The following is a 20,367-nucleotide window of genomic DNA, read 5'->3' as shown; positions in this document are numbered from 1 at the left end:
TATATAACGCCATGTCATCTCCAAACATCACACCAGAGGAGAAACACTCAGACATTTCCAGCGTGGCAGGAAGGAGATGCCGGGAGCGGTGGTACGGTGTTCCTTCAGTACGGCTTCCACACAACAATGTGGGGAAAGGAAATTAAAACGATTTGCTTCTCCATGACCATAGTCCTTTCTTCAGGCTTTTTAAATTTGGATTTTATTTAACCTTTATTTAACTAGGCAAGTCAGTTAAGAACAAATTCTTATTTAAAATGACGACCTACAATGACGGCTCCTGTGTGTGTGTGTGTGTGTCTGTGTGCGCGTGTGTGTGTGTGTGTCTGTGTGCGCGTGTGTGTGTGTGTGTCTGTGTGCGCGTGTGTGTGTGTGTGTCTTACTGTGACTGAATGGAAGCCCTGTGGTACAACACTCCACCTGGTAGACATTTTATCAACGTTATCAGCGTTTGGCTAGAATCCTGTGGACTGCGATCATGTGGGGTGTGAAAAAACATCAAATTGCATATTACTAATTTAATAGGATCTCTGTGGTAAAAGTCAAATACATGTACAGTTGAAGTCGGAAGTTTAAATACACTTAGGTTGGAGTCATTAAAACTCGTTTGTCAACCACTCCACAAATTTCTTGTGAACAAACTATAGTTTTGGCAAGTCGGTTACGACATGTACTTTGTGCATGACACAAGTAATTTGTCCAGCAATTGTTTACAGACAGATTATTTCACTTATAATTCACTGTATCACAATTCCAGTGGGTCAGAAGTTACATACACTAAGTTTACTGTGGCTTTAAATTCCAGAAAATGATGTCATGTCTTTAGAAGCTTCTGATAAATTATGTCAATTAGCCTGAGTCAATTGGAGGTGTACCTGTGGTTGTATTTCAAGGCCTACCTTCAAACTCAGTGCCTCTTTGCTTGACATGATGGGAAAATCCCCCCAAAAATGAGCCAAGACCTCAGAAAAAAGAATTGTAGACCTCCACAAGTCTGGTTCATCCTTGGGAGCAATTTCCAAACACCTGAATGTACCACATTTATCTGTACAAACAATAGTACGCAAGTATAAACACCATGGAACCGTCATACCGCTCAGGAAGGAGACTAAAATAAGTCCTATATCGACATAACCTGAAAGCCACTGCTCCAAAACCGCCATAAAAAAAGCCAGACTATGGTTTGCAACTGCACATGGGGACAAAGATCGTACTTTTTGGAGAAATGTCCTCTGGTCTGATAAAACAAAAAAAGAACTGTTTGGCCATAATGACCTTCGTTATGTTTGGAGGAAAAAGGGGGACGCTTGCAAGCCAAAGAACACCATCCCAACCGTGAAGCATGGGGGTGGCAGCATCATGTTGTGGGGGTGTTTTGCTGCAGGAGGGACTGGTTCACTTCACAAAATAGATGGCATTATGAGGTTGGAAAATTATGTGGATATATTGAAGCAACAGCTCAAGACATCAGTCAGGAAGCTAAAGCTTGGTCGCAAATGGGTCTTCCAAATGTACAATGATCCCAAGCATACTTCCAAAGTTGTGGCAAAATGGCTTAAGGACAACAAAGTCAAGGTATTGGAGTGGCCATCACAAAGCCCTGACCTCAATCGTATAGAAAATTTGTGGGCAGAACTGAAAAAGTGTGCGCGAGCAAGGAGGCCTACAAACCTGACTCAGTTACAGCAGCTCTGTCAGGAGGAATGGGCCAAAATTCACCCAACTTATTGTGTGAGGCATGTGGAATTTTACCTGAAACATTTGACCAAAGTATAACAATTTAAAGGCAATGCTACCAAACACTAATTGAGTGTATGTAAACTTCTGACCCGCTGGGAATGTGATGAAAGAAACAAAAGCTGAAATAAATAATTCTCTCTACTATTATTCTGACATTTCACATCCTTCAAATAAAGTGGTGATCCTAACTGACCTAAGACAGGGATTTTTACTAGGATTCAATGTGAGGAATTGTGAAAAACTGAGTTTAAATGTATTTGGCTAATATGTATGTAAACTTCCGACTTCAACTGTGTATGTAACAGCTAGCAAGCCATTTCACATCGGTTACATCTACTGCATGTTAGAATAGCCTGAGTGTTATAGTTGCCCATTCAATGCATGTTTTGTAGCCATGTTCACTAGTGCAGTATTAGGTCAACTGTATCTAACTATATTTCTCAAGAGTAGCTTTGCAACAAACCTGGTCAGACATGAACACTGAAACCCACTCCAATGTCTACACACAGATTGGACAGTTCTGGACAGTGGACATGACTACCTGCCAGTTAGTTCTGTTGGCGCAATGCCAGAACACAGAACACTCAGTCTGAACAGAAACAGCCAGCGAGCAACTCGGAGGACAGCACAAAACTCCAGGGGAACATTCAGAGAGGAACTAGGAGGACAGGACACAACTCCAGGGGAACATTCAGAGAGGAACTAGGAGGACAGGACAAAACTCCAGGGGAACATTCAGAGAGAAACTAGGAGGACAGGACACAACTCCAGGGGAACATTCAGAGAGAAACTAGGAGGACAGGACACAACTCCAGGGGAACATTTAGAGAGGAACTAGGAGGACAGGACACAACTCCAAGGGAAAATTCCTAGCGAGGAACTAGTCCTGTATTTATCCCAGACTAGTCCAGTGCTATCAGTCCTGTATTTATCCCAGACTAGCCCAGTGCTATCAGTCCTGTATTTATACAAGACTAGCCCAGTGCTATCAGTCCTGTATTTATCCCAGACTAGCCCAGTGCTATCAGTCCTGTATTTATCCCAGACTAGCCCAGTGCTATCAGTCCTGTATTTATCCCAGACTAGCCCAGTGCTATCAGTCCTGTATTTATCCCAGACTAGCCCAGTGCTATCAGTCCTGTATTTATCCCAGACTAGCCCAGTGCTATCAGTCCTGTATTTATCCCAGACTAGCCCAGTGCTATCAGTCCTGTATTTATCCCAGACTAGCCCAGTGCTATCTGTCCTGTATTTATCCCAGACTAGCCCAGTGCTATCAGTCCTGTATTTATCCCAGACTAGTCCAGTGCTATCAGTCCTGTATTTATCCCAGACTAGCCCAGTGCTATCAGTCCTGTATTTATCCCAGACTAGCCCAGTGCTATCAGTCCTGTATTTATACAAGACTAGCCCAGTGCTATCAGTCCTGTATTTATCCCAGACTAGCCCAGTGCTATCAGTCCTGTATTTATCCCAGACTAGCCCAGTGCTATAAGTCCTGTATTTATCCTAGACTAGCCCAGTGCTATCAGTCCTGTATTTATCCCAGACTAGCCCAGTGCTATCAGTCCTGTATTTATCCCAGACTAGTCCAGTGCTATCAGTCCTGTATTTATCCCAGACTAGCCCAGTGCTATCAGTCCTGTATTTATCCCAGACTAGCCCAGTGCTATCAGTCCTGTATTTATCCCAGACTAGCCCAGTGCTATCAGTCCTGTATTTATCCCAGACTAGTCCAGTGCTATCAGTCCTGTATTTATCCCAGACTAGCCCAGTGCTATCAGTCCTGTATTTATCCCAGACTAGCCCAGTGCTATCAGTCCTGTATTTATCCCAGACTACCCCAGTGCTATCAGTCCTGTATTTATCCCAGACTAGCCCAGTGCTATCAGTCCTGTATTTATCCCAGACTAGTCCAGTGCTATCAGTCCTGTATTTATCCCAGACTAGCCCAGTGCTATCAGTCCTGTATTTATCCCAGACTAGCCCAGTGCTATCAGTCCTGTATTTATCCCAGACTAGCCCAGTGCTATCAGTCCTGTATTTATCCCAGACTAGTCCAGTGCTATCAGTCCTGTATTTATCCCAGACTAGCCCAGTGCTATCAGTCCTGTATTTATCCCAGACTAGCCCAGTGCTATCAGTCCTGTATTTATACAAGACTAGCCCAGTGCTATCAGTCCTGTATTTATCCCAGACTAGCCCAGTGCTATCAGTCCTGTATTTATCCCAGACTAGCCCAGTGCTATCAGTCCTGTATTTATCCCAGACTAGCCCAGTGCTATCAGTCCTGTATTTATCCAAGACTAGTCCAGTGCTATCAGTCCTGTATTTATCCCAGACTAGCCCAGTGCTATCAGTTCTGTATTTATCCAAGACTAGCCCAGTGCTATCAGTCCTGTATTTATCCCAGACTAGTCCAGTGCTATCAGTCCTGTATTTATCCCAGACTAGCCCAGTGCTATCAGTCCTGTATTTATCCCAGACTAGCCCAGTGCTATCAGTCCTGTATTTATCCCAGACTAGCCCAGTGCTATCAGTCCTGTATTTATCCCAGACTAGCCCAGTGCTATCAGTCCTGTATTTATCCCAGACTAGCCCAGTGCTATCAGTCCTGTATTTATCCCAGACTAGTCCAGTGCTATCAGTCCTGTATTTATCCTAGACTAGCCCAGTGCTATCAGTCCTGTATTTATCCCAGACTAGTCCAGTGCTATCAGTCCTGTATTTATCCCAGACTAGCCCAGTGCTATCAGTCCTGTATTTATCCCAGACTAGCCCAGTGCTATCAGTCCTGTATTTATCCCAGACTAGCCCAGTGCTATCAGTCCTGTATTTATCCCAGACTAGCCCAGTGCTATCAGTCCTGTATTTATCCCAGACTAGCCCAGTGCTATCAGTCCTGTATTTATCCCAGACTAGTCCAGTGCTATCAGTCCTGTATTTATCCTAGACTAGCCCAGTGCTATCAGTCCTGTATTTATCCCAGACTAGTCCAGTGCTATCAGTCCTGTATTTATCCCAGACTAGCCCAGTGCTATCAGTCCTGTATTTATCCCAGACTAGCCCAGTGCTATCAGTCCTGTATTTTATAATTTAGCCCAAACAACTACCTCTTTACCTACTGTATTTATTTATTTTGCTCCTTTGCACCCCATTATTTCTATCTCTACTTTGCACCTTCTTCCACTGCAAACCAACCATTCCAGTGTGTTTTTTACTTGCTATATTGTATTTACTTCGCCACCATGGCCTTTTTATATTTTTATTTATTTATATATATATTTTGTTTGCCTTCACCTCCCTTATCTCACCTCACTTGCCCATATTGTATATAGACTTATTTTTCACTGTATTATTGACTGTATGTTTGTTTTACTCCATGTGTAACTATGTGTTGTTGTATGTGTCGAACTGCTTTGCTTTATCTTGGCCAGGTCGCAATTGTAAATGAGAACGTGTTCTCAATTTGCCTACCTGGTTAAATAAAGGTGAAATAAATAAATAAAAAATTTATCCCAGAATAGCCCAGTGCTATCAGTCCTGTATTTATCCCAGACTAGTCCAGTGCTATCAGTCCTGTATTTATCCCAGACTAGCCCAGTGCTATCAGTCCTGTATTTATCCCAGACTAGCCCAGTGCTATCAGTCCTGCATTTATCCCAGACTAGTCCAGTGCTATCAGTCCTGTATTTATCCCAGACTAGCCCAGTGCTATCAGTCCTGTATTTATCCCAGACTAGCCCAGTGCTATCAGTCCTGTATTTATCCCAGACTAGCCCAGTGCTATCAGTCCTGTATTTATCCCAGATTAGCCCAATGCTATCAGTCCTGTATTTATCCCAGACTAGCCCAATGCTATCAGTCCTGTATTTATCCCAGACTAGTCCAGTGCTATCAGTCCTGTATTTATCCCAGACTAGTCCAGTGCTATCAGTCCTGTATTTATCCCAGACTAGCCCAGTGTGACACGTGTGTGTGTGTGTGTGCGTGTGTGTGTGTGTGTGTGTGTGTGTGTGTGTGTGTGTGTGTGTGCATGTGTGCATGTGTGCATGTGTGCGTGTGTGCCTGTGTGCGCGTACGTTTGTGACAGCACACAAGTCACTTCGTGCTGTACGGCAATCTTTCAGGCCAGCAGATCTGTCAACCACATCGCACCACAACAGACGGGGGAAAAACTCAACTCACTCTATATTCATAGCTTTCCACGCATGAGGCAGGCCACATCACCATATGCAATGTTCCTGTACAGTGTGCTTTACTGTAGACAAAAGACATGTACGTATACTGAACAAAAATATAAACGATACAAGCAGCAATTTCTAATATTATACTGAGTTACAGTTCATAGAAGGAAATCAGTCAATTGAAATAAATAAATGAGTCCCTAATCTATGGATTTCACATGACTGGGCAGGAGTGCAGCCGTGGGTGGGCCTGGGAGGGCATATGCCTTCCACTGGGGAGTCAGGTCCACCCACTGGGGAGCCAGGCCCATCCACTGGGGAGCCAGGCCCACCCACTTGGGAGCCAGGTCCAGACAATCAAAATGAGTTTTTCCCCACAAAAGGGCTTTATTGTGCACTGATCACACACCATAACAAAATGCCTGGTTTAAGGGGCTTCCCTTCCTTCACACTTCACTGTCCTGATGATAGCAGCCTAAGATGTGTTAACGCTTGACACAGTCGGTTTATTGACAGCTAGTGTAAAAGACACACATGGGGGGTCAGAAGCAGAACCGAAGCTAAATGATCTCTGTTGAATGGATGGACATAGTGTACTGTCTCCTCTTCCTCCTCCTACTCATCTTCTTCCTCCTCATCTTCCTCCTCCCCATCCTCTCTCTGGATTCCTCTCCCAAGGTTTTAAGGCCCAGCCAAGCCCAAGTCTACAGTCACACCTCATGCCCTCCGTTTTCCCTGATTGGTCTAGCCTGCAGGATGGTCTGAGGGGATTGGTTAACCATTGGCAATGGGCATAGACTTAACGGCGTGTGTAATCAAATCAAATCAAATGGTATTGGTCACATACACATGGTTAGCAGATGTTAATGCGAGCGTAGCGAAATGCTTGTGCTTCTAGTTCCGACCATGCAGTAATAACCAACGAGTAATCTAACCTAACAATTCCACAACTACTACCTTTATACACACACAAGTGTAAAAGGGATAAAGAATAATGGCCATGGTTTTACAACAACACCGGGGTTGATGTTGATGTGCTGTCGGACTAGAAGACCCCCTGCAGCACCTGTGGATCTACTGACCAGACAATGTTTGTTGGAGATGACAGGCCTCTCTGCAAAGAAAGAAACGGTTGTGCAATTTATTTTCCCTGAACTCTCTTCTTTCCAGACACAACGAGTGTGGGTTTATACACCCACTCTTTATATATATATTTATATATATTTTTTTTTAAAGGAGATTTAAATGTATCCATGGACAACTAAAGATAAAAATGTAATATCCTAGCTGCTGGGAATGATTCCGTGTTCACTGTAACCCAATCAAATCTGTCCTTTCTGGGTCTCTCAGATGTGAGCTTGCTTTTTTTCAGTTGCATTAGAGTGGTAAAAAAAATCTATTCTAAACTTAAAATCGTTGTGCATAAATGGTGATGTATTGACTAATTGTCAGGGGCTGTTAGTCTCGACGAGCACGCCAAACTTCACATCTCAGATCCTGTCTGTTAATTAGTCACTGTTTTACACAACATGCTTTCTCCCAGCCACCCCATTTCCCTCAGCATACACAGTCACAATGACGGACCAGGGAACTGAATGTCCACCCCTTGTATCTCTCTATCTCATCCTGTCTGTCTCTAAGCATCACTCTCTTTTTCATGTCTACTAACGTAAAGCTTATAAGGTCTCTGGGAATTTTTAAATAGTAACTTAAGAAAGGACATTTCTAAACTTGTAGTGTATTTGAGGTTAAAAAAAAAGGCTTCTGAAGTTTGTAATAACTTAATAATTCACATGTCCTGTTGCTGCAGGATTATTTTTCCTGCTTTAGCAAACTGGCTCAAATTAAGATTCTACATCTGTATGTGTTTGCAAAAATATCCCATGTGTATCATTCTGTGTCCAATTTGCCTAAACGTTTTGGTCCCTGTCTGAGTATAATCAGTATAATTTCTCTGTACCGGTACCCCCCTGTATATAGCCTCCACATTGACTCTGTACCGGTACCCCCCTGTATATAGCCTCCACATTGACTCTGTACCAATACCACCCTGTATATAGCCTCCATATTGACTCTGTACCGGTACCCCCCTGTATATAGCCTCCACATTGACTCTGTACTGGTACCCCCCTGTATATAGTCTCCACATTGACTCTGTACCGGTACCCCCCTGTATATAGCCTCCACATTGACTCTGTACCGGTACCCCCTTGTATATAGTCCCTACATTGACTCTGTACCGGTACCCCCTGTATATAGCCTCCACATTGACTCTGTACCGTAACACCCTGTATATAGCCTCCACATTGACTCTGTACCGTAACACCCTGTATATAGCCTCCACATTGACTCTGTACCGTAACACCCTGTATATAGTCTCCACATTGACTCTGTACCGTAACACCCTATATATAGCCTCCACATTGACTCTGTACCGTAACACCCTGTATATAGTCTCCACATTGACTCTGTACCGTAACACCCTATATATAGCCTCCACATTGACTCTGTACCGTAACACCCTGTATATAGTCTCCACATTGTTATTTTACTGCTGCTCTTAATTACTTGTTACTTTTATTTCTTATTCTTATCCGTATTTTTTGAAACTGCATTGTTGGTTAGGGGCTCGTAAGTAAGCATTTCACTCTAAGGGTCTACTACACCTGTTGTATTTGGCGCATGTGAGTAATACACTTTGATTTGATCATCCTGAAACAAACAGATCTCTTTATTCCCCTGAAGCTCCACATAATATTGTCCTATGGAGGTGAATGGAGCTCTTTCCTCAGTCTTATCACAGCTTCTCTAAGATAGCCTAGCAGTTGTGGGCCCAGCACTGTGTCGGGGATAGAGGACTAGCCAAGCCCCAGTCCAGCAAGTGTAACCGATGTGAAAGGGCTAGCTAGTTAGCGGTGGTGCGCGCTAGCAGCCTTTCAGTCGGTGACGTCACTTGCTTTGAGACCTTGAAGTAGTGGTTCCTCTTGCTCTGCAAGGGCCGCGGCTTTTGTGGAGCGACGGGTAACGATGCTTTGTGGATGACTGTTGTTGATGTTTGCAGAGGGTCCCTGGTTCGAGCCCGGCGAGGGGCGAGGGGAAGGACGTAAAGTTAAACTGTTACACAAGCGTACAGCAGTGTGTAGTTTTAACTAAGTGTGTGAGGTTACGTGAAAGAAGAGTTTTAACTGACTGTGTGAGATGAGACATGGTGTTTCTAAAAAATAGTCTAGCCTAGTATGTCGTTTTCATACATAATATAAGCCATTTTCGCAGACACTTTTTATCCAAGGTGACTATCTTGGTGTTACAAGGGCCACACTCTACCATCTGAGCTACAGAGAACTAAAGTGATTACTGAGTGAGTGAAGACGTGTAAAACGATAGTTATTATTACTGAGTGAGTGTGTGCATCCCTGTCTGAGTGTTCACGTCCCTCATTAAGAGGACAGAGGAAAGGCTGAGGCCTCTCCACAGGAACTCTAATGATGCACAAGCTCATTACAGCTCAATTACTTCCTGGAAAAACACCTGACAAACAGCACACTGCTATAGACTGTTAGAAGGAGTAGAACTTTTAATCACTATAATATTAGTATAAATATGTACATATAATAGTAGTATACACACTGTTATAATGAGTAGCATTGGTGGAGTGTCAGTCAGCCAGTATACAATACATTAACATAAATATACCCCAAAACACACTGCTATAAGGAGTAGCATTGGTGGAGTATCAGTCAGTGTACTATGATATTAGCATAACTATATAGCCTACGCTAACTGGATTACAGCTAGAGTCGTCTGGTGAAGTGAACATGCATTACATTCAGGAAGTATTCAGACCCCTTTCACTTTTTTCCACATTTCGTTACAGCCTTGTTCTAAAATGGAATAAATAAAATCCTCATCAATCTACACACAATATCCTAACGAATATTCAATGTCTGTTTCTTTTCTTCATTTTAATTAAAATCTTATTTACAAAGGCCAAAACCCGGACGATGCTGGGTCAATTGTGCGCCGCCCTATGGAACTGCCAATCACAGCCGGTTGTGATACAGCCTGGATTCAAACCAGGGCGTCTGTAGTGACGCCTCTAGCACTGCGATGCAGTACCTTAGACCGCTGCGCCACTAAGGAGCCCCGACATAATGCCACTTTGACATTATGGGGTTTTGTGTGTAGGCCAGTGACACAAAATCTCCCTTAAATCTATTTAAAAATTCAGGCTGTAACTCAACAAAATGTGGAAAAAGTCAAGAGGTGTGAATACCTTGTGAAGCCATTCACAAATGAAAGCCATCATTTACAATGACTGTTCCCCGTAGAGACGGTGTGACCTTCCACCTACTCTGACATCATTACCGGACACAGGAAGTAGTCCAGAATAAATCCTAGCTGCTGAGACCACCACCTGTCATGGGCTTCGTCCCCATCATCCTGAGAGAGACCACGGTCTGCATGACATTCACCGGTTGCCTCCATGCTGCTTCAAAAAACAGCCAGGTTCCAAGCCAGTCTATTCCTGTACTCAAACCCCCACAATGCACTACAACCCCGACCCCTGATCCCCTCCATGGAACGTTACTTAGACTGACCCCTGCAGAGGCATGACTGTTCTAAGAAGCAGTAAATGTGAGAGGCTGGCAGCTTTCAGATAGCTTAATGAGCAGGTTATTTTAATTGCCTGGCTGTTCTAATTGGCTCCCAGGGTGAGGCTGTGAGGCTAACACACGGCAGACTATTAAACCACTGGTTTAATAAAGCCTGGGTGGGGAGGAAGGGAGAAGGGAGGGAGGGAGGGAGAGAGAGGAGGATGGTGGGGGAAGGTGTCCTGCTAGGGGGGGTGGGTGGTGGTAGAGGGGGTGCTGGTAGAGGGGGGGTGCGGTGGTTAAGGGGGTTGGCATGCAACCTGTCACTTTAGTCTAATCCCCGACCACGACCTTGGAGGGTGCCTGTGTGTGTGTGTGTGTGTGTGTGTGTGTGTGTGTGTGTGTGTGTGTGTGTGTGTGTGTGTGTGTGTGTGTGTGTGTGTGTGTGTCTCTGAGCCCTTTGTCCCTCTTCCTCTCTGAGCCCTGTACCCCTCTTCCTCTCTCCCCCTCTCTGAGCCCTGTACCCCTCTTCCTCTCTCCCCCTCTCTGAGCCCTTTGTCCCTCTTCCTCTCTGAGCCCTGCACCCCTCTTCCTCTCTGGGCCCTGTACCCCTCTTCCTCTCTATGCCCCTCTCTAAGGCCTTTGTCCCTCTTCCTCTCTATGCCCCTCTCTGAGCCCTGCACACCTCTTCCTCTCTGAGCCCTGCACCCCTCTTCCTCTCTGGGCTCTGTACCCCTCTTCCTCTGTATCTCCCTCTCTGAGCACTTTGTCCCTCTTCCTCTCTATCCCCCTCTCTGAGCCCTGTACCCCTCTTCCTCTGTATCTCCCTCTCTGGGCCCTGTACCCCTCTTCCTCTGTATCTCCCTCTCTGGGCCCTGTACCCCTCTTCCTCTCTATCCCCCTCTCTGAGCCCTGTACCCCTCTTCCTCTGTATCTCCCTCTCTGAGCACTTTGTCCCTCTTCCTCTCTGAGCCCTGTACCCCTCTTCCTCTCTGAGCCCTGTACCCCTCTTCCTCTCTATCCCCCTCTCTGAGCCCTGTGCCCCTCCCCCTCTCTGAGCCCTGTACCCCTCTTCCTCTCTATGCCCCTCTCTGAGCCCTGTACCCCTCTTCCTCTCTATCCCCCTCTCTGAGCCCTGTACCCCTCTTCCTCTCTATGCCCCTCTCTGAGCCCTGTACCCCTCTTCCTCTCTATCCCCCTCTCTGAGCCCTGTACCCCTCTTCCTCTTTGAGCCCTGTACCCCTCTTCCTCTCTATCTCCCTCTCTGAGCACTTTGTCCCTCCCCCTCTCTGAGCCCTGTACCCCTCTTCCTCTCTGAGCCCTGAACCACTCTTCCTCTCTATCCCCCTCTCTACATCCCTATATCCCCTCCTTTCCAGTCCCTCCCTCTCTCTTTCATTTAAAGGAGGGGGGGGGGGGGCTGTGTTGACAACAAATGTCTCCTTCATACTTAGCCAATCTGGTGGTCTACTTCACTTCACTAAAACCCCACTATCCCACCATGTCTTCCCATCCCACGTCCAAATACATAATGGTAAGCTTCAACTGTGTTTATAATAGGAGTGTAGAGGACTGTGTATATTCAAAATGGCACCCTATTCCCTATATAGTGCACTACTATAGCACCCTATTCCCTATATAGTGCACTACTATAGCACCCTATTCCCTATATAGTGCACTACTATAGCACCCTATTCCCTATATAGTGCACTACTATAGCACCCTATTCCCTATATAGTGCACTACTATAGCACCCTATTCCCTATATAGTGCACTACTATAGCACCCTATTCCCTATATAGTGCACTACTATAGCACCCTATTCCGTATATAGTGCACTACTTTAGACCAGAGCCTTATTGCACCCTATTCCCTACGTAGTCCACTACTATAGACCAGGGCCCTATGGCACCCTATTCCCTATGTAGTGCACTACTTTTGACCAGGGGCCAAAGGAGTGCACTATATAGGGAACCGGGTGCCACTTGGGACACAGTGTGTGTCTATAACAGTCTCCCATTCCTCTATCATTATTAGACTGCTGTCACTAGGGCCTCTCCAGAGGATATATGGACCTTTACATTCAAACCAGAGGCAATTACTGTAGTCCAGAGCCTGGAGAGGACAGTCTGGAGTCTGTAGCCCAGATAGAGAGGGCCCTTCCCTGCCTGACAGATGGCAGTGGTGCCCGTTTCCTATCCCCTCCTACTGACATACAGCAGCCATCTCCCTATCAGCCACATCAATCTGGCCCAGCCCAGCCTGGCCTTCCAGCTGCCGTTACCCATCAGGCCTAATGAGCCTGAGGCCCAGCCCAGCCTGGCTCCTCGCTGGTGGGGGAGGACGGAGGGGGCTGGAGATACAAAGACGCCAACCCCACTTATCGTAGACCCCCAGACAAGAGCCATGGATTAGTTCATTGCTTGGGAGAAGGGTGGGTGGAGGGATGGGGGAAAGAGGAGGAGGGAAAAGCCATCAAGGGCAAGTATTGTAGGAAGAGATGGTTCTCTCCAGGGCGACTGCAAGTGATCCCTTCCTTAATTAACAGACAGAATTTAGAAGTACTAACCTGCTGTGAAACTGTAAGCTGCTCTTCCTTTTACCCATCAACCACTTCAGAAATGAACTTCTAACCCGTTAGGGTTAACCTCACCCTCCACGTATAAGACACCTGACAGTTAGACAGCTGGTATACGATTTCCATCTCATGTTACCCACTATGTTCAATGTGTAGCCTAAAGGAGAAGCCTAAAGGCCACTTTGAGTGAACCAACAGACTGGAAGACTAGCTGCCAGAGAGTACACAGTTACAGTGTTTCCTGTTGGCATGACGATCCAATTTGTGTTAGAAACGGCAGTACTATGGAACATGTTTATCCCATCTCCCAATACCTGTCCTATCCCGCAAGCCAATCACATACATCACTAACTGGTGACTGGGGAATCTATTGGTGGGTTTCCATTGTTGGAAACCCACCAATAGTTAGCAGCCTAGGCTAGGTGATCCTGTTGTTGGCGTCGGAGTTAGCAGCCTAGGCTAGGTGATCCTGTTGTTGGCGCCGGAGTTAGCAGCCTAGGCTAGGTGATCCTGTTGTTGGCGCCGGAGTTAGCAGCCTAGGCTAGGTGATCCTGTTGTTGGCGCCGGAGTTAGCAGCCTAGGCTAGGTGATCCTGTTGTTGGCGTTGGAGTTTGCAGCCTAGGCTAGGTGATCCTGTTGTTGGCGTCGGAGTTAGCAGCCTAGGCTAGGTGATCCTGTTGTTGGCGCCGGAGTTAGCAGCCTAGGCTAGGTGATCCTGTTGTTGGTGCCGGAGTTAGCAGCCTAGGCTAGGTGATCCTGTTGTTGGTGCTGGAGTTAGCAGCCTAGGCTAGGTGATCCTGTTGTTGGCGTCGGAGTTAGCAGCCTAGGCTAGGTGATCCTGTTGTTGGCGTCGGAGTTAGCAGCCTAGGCTAGGTGATCCTGTTGTTGGCGCCGGAGTTAGCAGCCTAGGCTAGGTGATCCTGTTGTTGGCGTTGGAGTTAGCAGCCTAGGCTAGGTGATCCTGTTGTTGGCGCCGGAGTTAGCAGCCTAGGCTAGGTGATCCTGTTGTTGGCGTCGGAGTTAGCAGCCTAGGCTAGGTGATCGTGTTGTTGGCGCCGGAGTTAGCAGCCTAGGCTAGGTGATCCTGTTGTTGGCGTTGGAGTTAGCAGCCTAGGCTAGGTGATCCTGTTGTTGGCACCGGAGTTAGCAGCCTAGGCTAGGTGATCTTGGTGTTGGCGCCGGAGTTAGCAGCCTAGGCTAGGTGATCCTGTTGTTGGCGTCGGAGTTAGCAGCCTAGGCTAGGTGATCCTGTTGTTTTGATTATTTTAATTTTATTAATTTTTTTTAGCACAATGTGTGTTTTTTGTTAGCTAATTTATTAGCTATTAGCATGGTATGACTGTCAAGATAGTTGGTTTCCCCTAACTAATATTTCACTGTCATCAAGAAGCTTAGAAAGCTAACTTGCTAGCAAACTAGCTAGCTATGTTTCAATTTGAAGTAAAGCAATGGTGTTTGGAGATGGCAGACTCATTGAAGATTAAGTTTTGAGCAGTTTTCTCCAGCGGTTAGCTTTAAGGCAGACTATTCTGGACTGGTGTACAGTGGGCTTTTCTGGTGTCTTGTCATGGTTGTCGTGGCTTCACCCAGGTGGGTGCTACAAATCGGTAGTGGGGGAGGTTCTACCCACGGAGTCTGACCTCAGAGACTACAACTGAGAAGCGTTGCTTCAGAGACGACAAGGGCCTTGATGAACAGCTCTGGGCCCGGTTTCCCGATAGTGATGGAATTTAGGCTTACTAGTGTTTTAACAATGCAACGCTTGAATATGTAACATTTGTTTTCCAAAACGCCACGCAGACAGAAGGTTCGCATAGTGTGTCCCGTTCTGACCTTAGTTCCTTTTTTATGTCTTTATTTTAGTTTGGTCAGGACGTGAGTTGGGGTGGACATTCTATGTTGTTTTTCTATGTTTTGTTCTAGTCGTTCTATTTCTATGTGTTTGGCCTAGTGTGGTTCTCAATCAGAGGCAGGTGTCGATCGTTGTCTCTGATTGAGAATCATATTTAGGTAGCCTGTTTTCCCACTGTGGGTTGTGGGTAGTTATTTTCTGTTTTTGGTTTGCACCTTACAGAACTGTTCGTTTGTCGGTTTGATGTTTTTGTTCAGTATTCATTCTTTATTAAATTATTATGAATACGTACCACGCTGCACTTTGGTCCTCTTCTCCTTCTACCAACGACAACCGTTACAATGTGTCGATACTGATAGGATGGAAGGAAGCACTGCTCTCAGATCAGCTTTCTCCCTTTCTAATCTTACCTTAATATTATAAATATTCTACAATACTGACGACGGATCAGCTCCTAGAGAGATATTATCACCTACGGCTGCAAATATTGAAGCGGCTTATTTTAACGCCTACGATTTAATAATGGACGAACTCAAGATTTGACACATCATTGATCACGTTATACATCATTAAATATATTGAGACAAAAATTATAGTAGCGTACAAATAGCTAAATAAAACTCAATTGAATGAAGATGAAATTGATTTCAATTTCATTTTACTTAACTAGGCAAGTCAGTTACGAACAAATTCTTATTTTCAATGACGGCCTAGGAATAGTGGGTTCACTACCTGGTTCAGCAGAACAACAGATGTTTACTTTGTCAGCTCAGGGATTCGATCTTGCAACCTCTCGGTTACTAGTCCACCGCTCTAACCACTAGGCTACCTACTGCCTCTTCAATCTAACCACTAGGCTACCTACTGCCTCTACACTCTAACCACTAGGCTACCTACTGCCTCTACACTCTAACCACTAGGCTACCTACTGCCTCTACACTCTAACCACTAGGCTACCTACTGCCTCTACACTCTAACCACTAGGCTACCTACTGCCTCTACACTCTAACCACTAGGCTACCTACTGCCTCTACACTCTAACCACTAGGCTACCTACTGCCTCTACACTCTAACCACTAGGCTACCTACTGCCTCTACACTCTAACCACTAGACTACCTACTGCCTCTACACTCTAACCACTAGACTACCTACCACCCCTATACTCTAACCACTAGGCTACCTACTGCCTCTACACTCTAACCACTAGGCTACCTGGTCTATGAAGCCCACACAGTGTTTATGTTTTAGAACAGTCATCTGGGTTTTCATTTGAAACGTCTTTATGTCATTCGCTTGTTATGCTAAGAAATGGGCAACTTTGGATTTGTAGTCACTGCACTGTCACATTTGTTCTGAGGTTATCAGAGGTCACAAAAAGACCTCTTGATTTTGTGTTAAGCAGAGATCTTCTGTGTATAAAGTGATGCGGGGGGACGGGGGGACGGGGTGGGGGACGGGGTGGGGGACGGGGTGGGAGCATCTAACAAAGTATTTATCTGTTCTATGAGTGGTCTGAGTCTATCGTTAAATAACAAGCGTTTTAAAGAGCAACTTTAGTAACGATGGTTTTGGGAAACAGCTCTGAGATTTAACGATGCTCCCATGAAGGTTCTAACGAGGACCGTAGCCTTGAGATGATTTTGGGAAACCGGGCCCTGGACCAGTCTGAAACCCCCTGTATCTGCCCCCCTGCCCCCCTCCATTTCCTCTCCGAAATGCCTCTTCTCTAGCCTTCATACAAGCGCTGACTGTTCAAGCCACCAGTTAACTTCCTGTCTGACATAATTATCCATCTATTGAACTACTTGTTTTCGTTTTTCAAAATTGCCTGTCTTTTTTTTTTCTCCTTCACTTTTAAAGGACTTTATGTAATAAAAATCACTCTAAAAAGTTTAATAAATGATTATTATTTATTCAACTATCCAATAGTTTATCACTACGGAGAGGAGCTTAGAGTTTCAAAAGCACACCTAAACCCCTCCAGGAGTACGTACCACCTTGGAAGATGTATTAGACTCAGATAAAAGATCAGTTAGGAGGGAGGGAGGCCTGACTGCAATGAAGATAGACTCTCTCTATCTGCTCAGATTACATGTGCAATTCGTTTATCTACATTACCTCAGAGCAGCATACACTTTGTACTGAGGAAACTTTATTGCATGTCTACATTCTGCAACATTAGATGCAGCCACCGGTACAGGAGCGCCAAGCCTAGGACCAAAAGGCTCCTTAACAGCTTCTACCACCAAGCCTAGGACCAAAAGGCTCCTTAACAGCTTCTACCACCAAGCCATAAGACTGCTGAACAATTAATCAAATGGCCACCCAGACTATTTACACTGACCCCCCCCCCCCCCCCCCCCCCTCCATTTGTTTTGTACACTGCTGCTACTCGCTGTTTATTATCTATGCATAGTCACTTCACCCCTACCTACATGTACAAATTACCTCAACTAACCTGTACCCCTGCACACTGACTCAGTACTGGTACCCGCTGTATATAGCCTCCACACTGACTCTGTTCCGGTACCCCCTGCATATAGTCTCCACACTGACTCTGTACCGGTACCGCCTGCATATAGCCTCCACACTGACTCGGTACCGGTACCCCTGTATATAGTCTCCACACTGACTCTGTACCGGTACCCCCTGCATATAGCCTCCACACTGACTCGGTACCGGTACCCCCCTGTATATAGTCTCCACACTGACTCGGTACCGGTACCCCCTGTATACAGTCTCCATACTGACTCTGTACCGGTACCCCCTGTATTAAGTCTCCATACTGACTCGGTACCACACAGAGCAGACGCCAGTCACCGCACAGAGCAGACGCCAGTCACCGCACAGAGCAGACGCCTGTCACCGCACAGAGCAGACGCCAGTCACCACACAGAGCAGACGCCAGTCACCACACAGAGCAGACGCCAGTCACCACACAGAGCAAACGCCAGTCACCACACAGAGCAGACGCCAGTCACCACACAGAGCAGACGCCAGTCACCACACAGAGCAGACGCCAGTCACCACACAGAGCAGACGCCAGTCACCACACAGAGCAGACGCCTGTCACCACACAGAGCAGACGCCAGTCACCACACAGAGCAGACGCCAGTCACCACACAGAGCAGACGCCAGTCACCACACAGAGCAGACGCCAGTCACCACACAGAGCAGACGCCAGTCACCACACAGAGCAGACGCCAGTCACCACACAGAGCAGACGCCAGTCACCACACAGAGGAGACGTCAGTCACCACACAGAGGAGACGCCAGTCACCACACAGAGCAGACGCCAGTCACCACACAGAGCAGACGCCAGTCACCACACAGAGCAGACGCCAGTCACCACACAGAGCAGACGCCAGTCACCACACAGAGCAGACGCCAGTCACCACACAGAGCAGACGCCAGTCACCACACAGAGCAGACGCCAGTCACCACACAGAGCAGACGCCAGTCACCACACAGAGCAGACGCCAGTCACCACACAGAGCAGACGCCAGTCACCACACAGAGCAGCCTCAGCTATTAGCTCTCCCTCAGCATGCTAATGTGTGTACCTGTTTCCTTCAATAACTCTCAGAGCTCTGTGGCTTTGGCTAACTGGCAGCCATTACTGTCTGGAGGCAAGAAATTCTGTTGTTGTTGTTTTTAGTGTGGTAATATAGCCTTTAGATCATTAAAGGGATCATTAAAGAATCATTAAAGAATCAAGAATCATTAAAGAATCATGAATCATTAAAGAATCAAGAATCATTAAAGAGTAGGAACGTAGAAATAACAAACATCCTCTGACGGTTGTCTGTTTTTGTATCTTCGTTGGCTCTTCAAGCTTTAGCATAATAACAATCTTAATAAGAATAATTTGGTGTCTATACTAGGAGTCTAATTAATCGTGTCACCTGTAGTGAGCATGTAAGGATGGCTTTGTAAGAGCCCAGTGTGTATTCCTGTCAATGTCAAATTCTCCATTAACCAGGGGCATGATAGCATTCACATCTATAGGATTCTATCCTATAGGATTATATCTTATAGGATCCTACCAAACATTGGGTAGGGTGTAAACCTGGGTGTATCCTTCCCAACCTAAACCCAGTTTAGTATGTTCCTCATCCAGACTCAACTGACCCTTGTTCCTCCATCATCTCCTGGAGCTCCATGCATTTCAGCTCCACCCTCCTCTTTCTGTCATGGTCTAGGATCTGCCTGTGGGCCTTCTTCACTAGGACAGGCTCCGGGCTAGGCTCCTCCTCTTCTTCTGGCTTGGGCCCTACATCCGGGGCGGGTACCGACACTGACCCGCCCTCCCCGGCCCCTGTACCTGGCAGGGCCACGGCCGTAGGAAGCACACCGTTGACAATGTCCTGGGGGGAAGGCACCCTCGCCCCATCGTACATGGTGACGACGATCTAGAGAGAGAGAGAGAGAGAGAGAGAGATTAGAGAGATTAGTGGTACCAGATTAATCGTTTACCTGGGATGTACAGTCAGGTCCATAATTATTGGCACCCTTGATAAAGATGAGAAAAAAGACTGTATAAAATAGTGCTTTCAGAAAGTATTCACACCCCGTGACTTTTCCATATTTTGTTGTGTTACAACGTGAATTTAAAATTGATGAAATTATGATGTTTTGTCACTGGCCTACACAAAATACCCTATAATGTCCAAATGTGTAACAGTCCTGACCTATTTATGTTAGTTTTTATGTGTTTTTGGTCAGGGCATGTGTTTTGGGTGGGCAGTCTATGTTATCTGTTTCTATGTTGGTTTCGGTTTGCCTGGTATGGCTCTTGATTAGAGGCAGGTGGTTTGCATTTTCCTCTAATCAAGAGTCATATTTAGGTAGGGCATTTCTCACTGTTTGTTGGTGGGTGATTGTCTCCTGTGATGTTTTCGTGTTGTCGATGTATATTCACAAACGGGACTGTTTGGCTGTTCGTGTGTTTCGATGTAACGTTCCTGTCCGTGAGTTTACGTTTGTGATGTGAGTTTATGTTCAGGTTCTGTTTTACGTCGTTTTGTTATTTTGTAGTTTTGAAAGTGTTTTGTTTAGTTTTCGTGTTGCCATCTGCATCGTTGTCAAATATATAATAAAGATGGCATATTTCCCTGAACCCGCATTTTGGTTAGAAGATCCTTCTCTCCTCACCTCATCCGAGGATGAGGAGAGCGACAGCTATTACAGAATCACCCACCAAAATACAGAGACCAAGCGGTATGGGAATGCTCGACGGAGCAACAAGGACTTTTGGACTTGGGAGGAGATCCTGTCTGGTAGAGGACCCTGGGCGCAAACTGGAGACTATCGCTGCTCTCGTGAGAAGAGTGAGGCAGCCACAGCCCAGGAGCGCTGGTATGAGGAGGCAGCTAGGAGACGTGGATGGAAGACGGAGAATCAAGCTCGTAACCGGA

At 46.0% G+C, this 20,367-nt stretch overlaps 1 protein-coding gene across 3 annotated transcripts in view; it reads right to left on the bottom strand.

Moving 5' to 3' along the window:
* The window catches only part of LOC129867987 (serine/arginine repetitive matrix protein 3-like), a 163,008-nt gene that overhangs the window by 72,259 nt on the left and 70,382 nt on the right, over positions 1–20,367 (bottom strand). For all 3 annotated transcript variants that reach the window (XM_055941522.1, XM_055941524.1, XM_055941525.1), the window contains exon 2: positions 19,082–19,362. In XM_055941522.1, the coding sequence (XP_055797497.1) occupies positions 19,082–19,350 (269 nt within the window). In that variant the 5' untranslated portion in view covers positions 19,351–19,362. The remainder of the gene's footprint in view (positions 1–19,081; positions 19,363–20,367) is intronic.

Source organism: Salvelinus fontinalis, chromosome 13 (assembly GCF_029448725.1).
Source record: "Salvelinus fontinalis isolate EN_2023a chromosome 13, ASM2944872v1, whole genome shotgun sequence".
Lineage (NCBI taxonomy): Eukaryota > Metazoa > Chordata > Actinopteri > Salmoniformes > Salmonidae > Salvelinus > Salvelinus fontinalis.
Note: the sequence above shows the minus strand (reverse complement) of the source record. Positions and strands in the feature narration are given on the sequence as shown.